A 9,027-nucleotide genomic window follows, 5' to 3' on the forward strand; every position below is an offset into this window, starting at 1 on the left:
TCTGTGTTATTTGAGTGTTTTACCTGTCTTAAAGCCGTGGGATGCAAACAGTTAAAGAAGAGACTCATGTTTATTCCAAGCCTAGTTTATGCCTGTGAAAATTGGTAGCATTTCACCATGTAGTTTTTCCTGAAGAAATTATTTGTGAACGTCTATCTAAAAAGTCCGCAAATCAGTAGAGGCTGAAAGATTACTTCTAAACCATAATTTAGATATTGATTTGGTGCTGGGTCTTTTTCATATATTTAATTTAAAGAGTTTATATGAGTTAGGCGTTGTTTTTACTTAAGAATCATTTGTCAAACTCGTTTTATGAATCAATACTTTTTATGCGACGGTTTCTGTCAGTTTTTGGAAATCAGTCTGAAAACCCTTGATAAGTTTGGAATTTGAGAAAAACACGTTAGATATAAATTGTAGCTAAGACTCATGGGGTTCCAATTCAATTGGCCTTGCATCAATTCGAATTTTCTGGAATTAGTTATTCATTTTATACCGAGTCTGCCATGAGCAGGAAAATCAGGAAAAGTCGTGTTTGTTCTTTAAATTGATATTCCTATTAAGTTATGATGAGTCTAGGTTATGTGCATGATTAATTGACTGACTAGATGGTAATTATACATAATTATGTTATGTAGGTGATGGATAAGTGAAGGATCATAAGTGATTGCTTGTGTGTGCTTGGATTGCGAAAAGGTAGGGAAATACACTTGACTTATTATCGTTGATGTTAAATTGTGTTGACTTGTTTGTGTTTCGTATGACCAAACTGTGAACGTTGACTTGCTTCGTGGTTGTTGATTTACGTTATGATTCATATACTGGAAGGTGATTGACTGAATTGATCGTATTGAGTATGTTATCACAACATTTGGTAACCGGCATGATTTTATGATTGATCAGTTCAAAGATATATATATTGTGTTGCATTAATTTCTTTTGAGCATTCATATGCATTGGAGATGGAGGATGTTGTGGTGATGTGGTGTGGTGAAGATGATGTTGTGATAAGGCCCAGGCGGGTTCTGCAGGACTTGCCCTGGTGTCCTCGGTTGTGGTGGCGGATCGGCTACGGTCGATATATAGTCTACCGGGATCGGTATGGGTGGGTGTTCGGGTTATGAGATATGAGTTGAGATGGAGATGGTGGTGACGGAGGAGCATGCATATCATATTTTGTTGTTTCATTGTATTCCCTACTCAACCTCGTGGTTGACCCTGTGTATTCGTGAACACCTGTGACGATCCAAATATTGGGGAGCGGCTTGACAGGGTTTATGAGCTAGGCTGGGAGCTTGATGGGCGTGAGACACTGGATCAGAAGACTTAGTAGCTAGATCATCATTTAGAAGACTTTCACTTTCATTTATGTTAGTTCCTTGTAATTTGATGTAAAAGAGGTTTTGTAATAATTAAGTTAAAGTAATTATATATTTTGCCTTGGTGTTTAATTTGTTATTCACTACCTCGGGAAACCGAGATGGTAACAGTCCGGTTTATTAGGGAATGTCTTGCTAAAGGCTCCTTCATAAATCGGGGTGTTACAAATACCTATAAATATGTATTGAACCAAATAATATCACCGAGTCACGGATTAAACCGTCATGGTATAAGGAACCAAGGGTGATTATGATTTGTGGTTAAAGTATTTGTCATAAAAATGAATTAAAATGGTAAAAACCGTAAAAGGAAAGAAGTAAAAATAAAAGCTAGTGTTGAAGGAAAGACGAACTCAAACACGTTTGAGTCTGACCTGGACAACCCATTGAGGCGCGAGTCTCTTTGCACAGTAAAGGGCTTCTGTCTCAGGCCAAAACTCGGTTTTGGCTCATCTAACCTATATTTGAATCGTGTTATGCATTGTTCATGCTTATAAACTCATAAAAACAGCAAAGACATGAAATAAATGAGATATTTTTTTTTTGGGAAAATTTAAGCTTTCATTAAAGATTATAAACACCCATACAATTTGATACTTAAGGCCTTACCTTAAGTGAACATACATCTTAGACTAAGGTAAAACACCTCAATTACTACATATTCTGTCAAACCATACATTTGCTTTTGGAATTTTGGAATGATGTCTACAACTGCGTAACCTCATCTGCATTTTCTTCTTACATCTCTTCATCATCACTTTTGGCATAGGAACAGACCCTTCAATACGACATTTGTTCCTGCACCACCAGATAAAATAGACAGCTGCAGCAATGGCACGTTTCTGTTGTAAAGATCTGCAGCGCTACTGCACCCACCAAGACAAAATATGCTTATTAGGAAGCTTCATTTGAAGCCATTCTGAAAGTAGAGCCAAACATCTGCAACTGAAAGGACACTGGAAAAACAAATGCTCCATACTCTCATCAACAAGCCAAGAGTACCCTAGTTTAATTGTGTAAGCACTCAGAGTATCACTAAACATATTTTGTTTCACCAGGTTTTTAACCCAGCAAATCCTCCTCCATGCCCAGCTAGCTCCACTGCCTAGTTCATAATCCTCCCATTCCTTATCTTTCATATAAACTGCATGGATTCAACGGACCCATAGATGATCAGTTTTTTTGGCAATCCACCAAACATATTTGGCTACTGCAGCAATATTCCACCAATAAAGATGTTTCAAACCCAGTCCTCCCTTCTTTATAGGCTTGCAAATTTGATCCCAGGCAACCAGAGATGGGCTCTCCTTCATTTCAATACCATGCCAGAGGAATTGTCTCCATAGAAACTCAATCCTTGTAAGGATAGTTTTAGGAAGGATAAAGATTCGAGCCCAATAGTTATGGAGTGTACTCAGAACAGCCTTAATCACCACCACTCTACCAGCATATGACAGTTTCCTTGCCCCCAAACCTCTGATTCTGGTAGTTATTTTATCTATGAGACATTGACAATCATTCACACCCAACATTTTGGGATAGATATTTACTCCCAAATACTTGAAAGGAATTTTGCCTCTATGCATTCCAGAGATCCTAATCAACATTGTCAATGTTTGACTCTCAATCCCATTGCAATAAATTTCAGATTTCCCTTGATTCATGATCAATCCAGATGCTAAAGAGAATGTTTTGAATGCCCTCAACATCAAAAGCACAGATGGAACATCACCTCTATAGAACATAACCAAGTCATCTGCAAAACATAAATGACTCAGCTGCACTCTTTTACAAAGAGGATGGTACCTGAACTCCTTCCTCCTCTGTACCCATGCCAAAATCCTACTAAGATAATCCAAGCAGATGGTAAAAAGGAGGGGGGACAGGGGATCCCCTTGTCTAAGCCCTCTCTTCCCCTAAAAATACCCAAACACATTCCCATTCAAGGCCATGGAATATATTGAGGTACTCACACTCCATAATAAGCTCCAAACTATGAGTAGGGAAGTTAAGAGCTATCAACATACGTCCAAGGAACTCCCATTCTACAGAGTCATATGCCTTCTGCAAGTCAATCTTCATCATAACTCTAGGTGAGCAAGCTTTTCTCTAGTACAATCTTATCAAGTCTTGGCAGATTAACACATTCCCCACAATGTCTCTACCTTTAATAAAGTCACTTTGAGAGCGACTAAAAATATCAGGTAAAATAGTACTCAGTCTATTACAAATGACCTTTGCAACACATTTACAACTAGTGTTGCAACAGGTAATTGGTCTAAACTGGGTAACATGCTCAGGAACATCCACCTTAGGTATCAAAGTAAGGACAGTAGGATTGCAAGCTTTGAGCAGCTTCCCAGAGGTAAAAACACTCTTCACAACAGTAAGAACATCCTTCCCAATGATGGACCAGGCATCTTTGAAGAAGTGACTACTGTATCCATCTGGTCCAGGTGCGTTGGTACCAGGAATGGAGAAAAGTGTAGTCTTAATTTCCTCATCAGTTACAGGGGCCTGCAATAAAGTTTGATGGTCATTTGTTAACCAAGCCCCTTGCCTGACAATATCAACATTAATAGGCACAACTAGTTTTGAAGTTATTAAAAGATCTCCATAGTAATCTTCAAAAGCATGTTGGATCTCATCCTCGTGAATAAATGAGATATTTACACCCTCAAACTTACGTGTATTGATGTTTGCGACGTAGACGACTTTAGAGACGGTTTTCTCGTAGCGACTACTCACGATCAAAGAAGTTTAAAAGAGTGCCTTAAAAAAGGATTTTGATTTGAAAATGAGTTGAAAACATGTTGTTGAAAAACACATTGATTAATGTTGAGTTGGTCGAATGGGTCGGTCGAATGCACGGCGACGGTACCAAACAAAATGTGTAAGGCTTTTGTTTTCGATCAGTAGGTCGAAAACACGTGTCGATTTTGTGACTTAGGAAGTCGAGTCTAGAAGTTTAAGGGACAGGTGAAGGGGCGGACGCTCGTGTAAAGATTGTGTTGTGTGATGGTGGGTATTTATAGAGAAATGTGGGATGGTATGTCGGTTGAGTTTGCATGCTGGTCAAGGGGATAGCCCAAAGATGTGCGAGCATGCCTGCTATGGAAGGGGGTGTCCTGTCCTTTTAAATTTAGACGTAGCCAATTCTCCATCCATTGTTTGGTTGGTTTGATTTACGGTAATCAAATAGGATGTCGTGTAACAATATGGGCATCTAATAAGATGATTTTGGGTGTTACTTGAGGTAGGTGTTTTGTGTGCTTGACTCGGGTTTGACCCGTGTGAGTCGGGATTTGAATTTCGAGTCGGTTTTTAGCTCGGTGTCGGTTTTGACTCTTATTAGGGTCATTTTAATACAAATGGCATGATGAAGACATTCATGGCATTATTTTTGACATTCGAGATTTGGGTTGACTCAAGTTGACTCCAGTTGCGGGTTTCTGAGTCGGTTTTGGATCTGAAGACGGTTTTGACTCTAAATAGCGTTGTTTTAATGCAAATGAAGTTAGAAAACTTTTGAAATCATTTTTCATATCCGAGTAGTGCACTAAACCGTCTCATATATAGCCAATCCACGCACGCATATCAAAAATATGTTATAGTGTGATCATCATCGTGTGGTTTTTGGAAGGTGCAGATACTGAGTATCTATAGAGCCCCCTTTTTACTGAGGATTGGACAGGGCAAAATTCAAAGTATGGCCTCCAGGTCAATCGAAGATTACAATCTGAAGACCATTGCGACGTCGAGGCGACTCAAAAGGGTTTGAGCCAAGGACCTGCCGTCGGGAAGGGCGACGTCGAGGCGACTTGAGGATTCGAGTCAAGGACCTGCCGTCGGAAACAGTTTAGAGTCTGTCGACTTCTAGTTCGGGTCATTTAAATTCCATTAGACTATGTATAAAGGCTTGTCAACCATAAGAAGGAGTCATACCTGAGGCATCTTCGGGATACGTCCTTGAATCTTTTGCGCGCAAAGGCTCGCCAGCCGGTGTTGAAGGTGGTGCATTTTGAGGCTCGCCAGCCATAGGAAAGAGTCATACCTGAGGCATCTTTGGGATATGTCCTTGAATTGTTTGCGTGCAAAGGCTCGCCAGCCGTGTTGAAGGCGCGTTTTGAGGCTCGCTAGCCATAGGAAAGAGTCATACCTGAGGCATCTTCGGGATATGTCCTTGAATTGCTTCTTGTGTACGTGCAAAAGCTCGCTAGCTATGCCGGTAATGCATTTTTAGGCTCGCCAGCCATCGATGGTTGAAAGATCGATTGTGGGAAATAGCCTAAAACGTCGGGCTTATTTCAAGATATTGTCTGGTAATGACTTCCAACCAGGTTGACGTTGATAGGTTCGGCTAGGGAGCAACGAACTCCAACTTGCTGGGGTCCTAAATGAACTCCGTCGGGATAATTTATCCAATAAAGGCTCCCTGGAAAACCATTTAGGAAGAGCGCTACGTCGAGATCATGAATGATAATGCGGGTATCTCTGAAAGACATGTGTGACTTTCATTTGAAAATCGGCACTCGCTGGGGAGTTAGAAACTTCTCATGACTCGCCGGGGATATGAGTTGCTGCTCATTGGGAGGTAGCGTATGCAATGTAATCGGCGCGGTTAAAACCCTTGGACTTGAAGGGTCGGGGTTTGTTGGGAAGAACCCAATATTTAGCTGGACTGCATTTGTCTTCTCAAGATTATCTACATGGTTAGTGACCAAACAAATCCGCAGTCTCATAGACAAGCATGTAGCACTCAAGCATATAAGCATGTAAGCAATTAGCATATAAGCAAATAGCATTTAAAATCTCACGCGAGGGGAGATAAAAGTTTCGAAAGTTGTGAAGCTTAAAATCGAGTCTTGTTGCTTGTAGATCCGTGATTTGATAAATTGGAGACACGTGACCATTGCGACATTGACTCATACGGACGCATACTGACAGACTGACAAAAAGACGGTCATGAACGTTATTCAGATTCGGTATCGACATAACACGTGAGTGCTCTGACAGACTTTGCATATTTAAGCGCAACTCTTAGCCAAGAAAGGGTGATGTTTCGTCCATATTTTGCGCAGGGCTGGAAATATGACCAGGGTACAATAGTATGGGGGTTAACTAGTATTATTCTATTTCGATTCATCGTGATCGTACCTAGGCATGGTTGATTGTAATATAAGCGGAAATGAATGTAAATGTAATAAACAATATAAGAAAACATGACACAATGATTTATACGTGGAAAACCCTTTAATGGGAAAAAACCACGGGCACCAAGCCAGAAGAGGATTTCACTATGTAATTGGGAGAATATAAGAGTGATAATGATAATGCTTGTAATGTAATCTCGAAGTGTTGTTCAGCTCGTAGTATGTATTCTTGTATAGGATGTGTTGTGTATGTTGGAGTATGCCTTGTCTTGCCAAATGATCTTCAAATGCTCCTTATATAGCCAAGCTGAATGGCTGCCAAATCTTTGTACTTAATGCTGAATATTCCTCTTTAATTACTGTCTTTATTACACATTAATGCCTATTAATGCTCCCTCTTTATGACAGAATCTTCACCATTAATATACTCTTAATTACCATATTAATGTGGTAATAATCTCATATAATTGTCTATGACTTTGTCAAATTTTGACCTTACATTTGACCGTTGTCCTCTCCGGCCTGGTGCCTGTCTCTTGATACCCTGATAGCTTGACGTCCTGACACCCTGAAGATGACCCTGAAGATGATGTGGGAGTTTAGGCTCAGCAACTGGTGCCAAACTCGGACTACCCTAACGGACCTACCCTGATCGTCAGGCTAGGGTAGAATTATATCCTGTCAGTAATGCGAAATTCATGGCCCAACAATTGCCCCTTATCTCCTTATTATCGCTGGGTCAGACCAGTAATGAGGAGATAACCATCTCTTTTGATCTTTGGATAACTTCTCTAGGATGATTCAGCGTGCTTTATCATCAAGAAAACGGCTAGTTACAATAAATCCCAATCTTTATCGTCTGTAAATAATTTCTTCACTTCATGCTTTACTATCCACCAAAACTTGATCAATTCCTCTAAATTTCTCTCAATCTTTCTTCCATCTTTATCTTCAACCTTCGTCTATTTTCTTTGAAATTACCAGAAAATCTAACCATGGTTGTAAAAAGATAATTAACCAGGGTTGTTGTTGTTCTTGGCACACCTTTCGTCCCAAACTCTGAAAATATGCCTGAATTTTTTGGAAATCAACTCATCGCATTTGGAGATGTATCCCTTACTCTAGCTGTTTGATAAGGTCACCATCTTCGCTGATCCTGATGTATGGATTCCTGAAAATTCTCCCATCCTTCTTTGTAGTTGACGATTAGTTGTCTAATAGTTCTTATCCCTCTAAAAGGGTAACTTCTTTCCTGGCAATTCCTCTTATTGAGAGGTCCTGGCTATTCTGCTGCGGGGTGGAATGCTTTCTTCGTTGTTCGAAGGTTGGAGGCTTCTCAAGGTTTCTAAGCATGTTAGGCCTGCTCGTGCTTCAACTTCTGGTATTAAGGCTTTTTTTTCTCAGAATTGTGAATTTCAGCATAGCGGACTTAAATGCCAGGCTTGCCAAAGTTAAGGAGAAGAGTCACAGGCAGTAGGCTTGTATTCAGTAGTGGGACTGATCCTGATAAGCTAATTTATTTAATTGATGCCCCTGCCATTATTGCTCGCTATATTCAACATGTTTCCCTGTTCGTATGATTCAATCATGTAGCCTGCGTATAATTGGCTTGGCTTGTTTTTGCCCCAGCATATGAATCAGTAATGTTTGCTTTTTTCTCAAGTGTATTCGTGGATTGTGTGAGTCAATGTTCATTGCTGCGACAAGGCAGGGTAAGACAAGGATTATATTGGAAAAGTATCTTGAGCCGATGAAGGCTAGTATGTTTCGTGAGAAAGAGGAATTATGGTGCTCGGTCAGGCGAGGAATAATTTCTGATCGGTGTTAGTATCTAGCCCTGACAAGAGGGATGTCATTCACAACAATGTCAAACAGTGGTATTTTATCCAACCAAGGAGAATGTCCTTGGTAGATTCATTAACCATTTTGTACATTTGCCCGGGGGAATGTCCTTGTAAAGACAATTTTATATTTTGTTGGTCCTAGTTAGGGAGATTATCCCTGATAGGATAGATATACATTTTGCTACCTTTGCCCCAGATGGTAAGGGTTTTATTAATGATATGAAGATCGTCTTTCAGGCTTGCTTTGTTTAATCCGGTCATTCTTTTTAAACCTGTTAACCTATTAAACCTGTTTTCTTCAGACCTGTTAACCTGTCTTCTTTAAACCTATTAACCCGTTTTCTTCAAACCTGTTAACCTGTTTTCCTTTAAACCTGTGAACTTTGTTTTTCCAATCTCGAGGACCTGTCAAAATCTTTACTTTGTTAACCTCTAAGACATTTTTGAACTTGTCCTGTCATTTGAGCCGTCGTGAGTAATTCAATCAAGTATAGTTTTTTGCTATAATGGTTGAATGGGTGGGAAAACCGGCCTGTTAGGAGGGCTTATGTCCCCTGCCTAGCTGGAGGGCTTAGTATTTAGCCTGTCATGAGGGCATTTAGACTAAGTGGTTGGGAGAGAACACCCTTGCACCTGTCTTGCTGCGTCCAG

At 40.1% G+C, this 9,027-nt stretch overlaps 1 protein-coding gene across 1 annotated transcript; it reads right to left on the reverse strand.

The window, feature by feature from the left end:
• Positions 1–2,533: 2,533 nt before the first annotated feature.
• LOC141619108 (uncharacterized) lies at positions 2,534–3,461 on the reverse strand. Its single transcript, XM_074436134.1, has 2 exons — positions 3,353–3,461; positions 2,534–3,135 (listed from the first exon to the last, which is right to left on the reverse strand). The coding sequence occupies exons 1-2, from the start codon at positions 3,459–3,461 to the stop codon at positions 2,534–2,536; spliced, it is 711 nt and encodes a 236-aa protein (XP_074292235.1).
• Positions 3,462–9,027: the final 5,566 nt, after the last annotated feature.

Source organism: Silene latifolia, chromosome X (genome assembly GCF_048544455.1).
Source record: "Silene latifolia isolate original U9 population chromosome X, ASM4854445v1, whole genome shotgun sequence".
NCBI lineage: Eukaryota > Viridiplantae > Streptophyta > Magnoliopsida > Caryophyllales > Caryophyllaceae > Silene > Silene latifolia.

What these genes read in the sequence shown, in the direction of transcription:
- LOC141619108 (XM_074436134.1), bottom strand. Translation starts at nt 3,461, where the DNA reads ATGAAGATTGACTTGCAGAAGGCATATGACTCTGTAGAATGGGAGTTC. An exon ending in TTTGGAGCTTATTATGGAGT is followed by an intron (nt 3,136 to 3,352) that starts GTGAGTACCTCA and finishes TATGTTTTGCAG; the next exon opens with ATGACTTGGTTATGTTCTAT.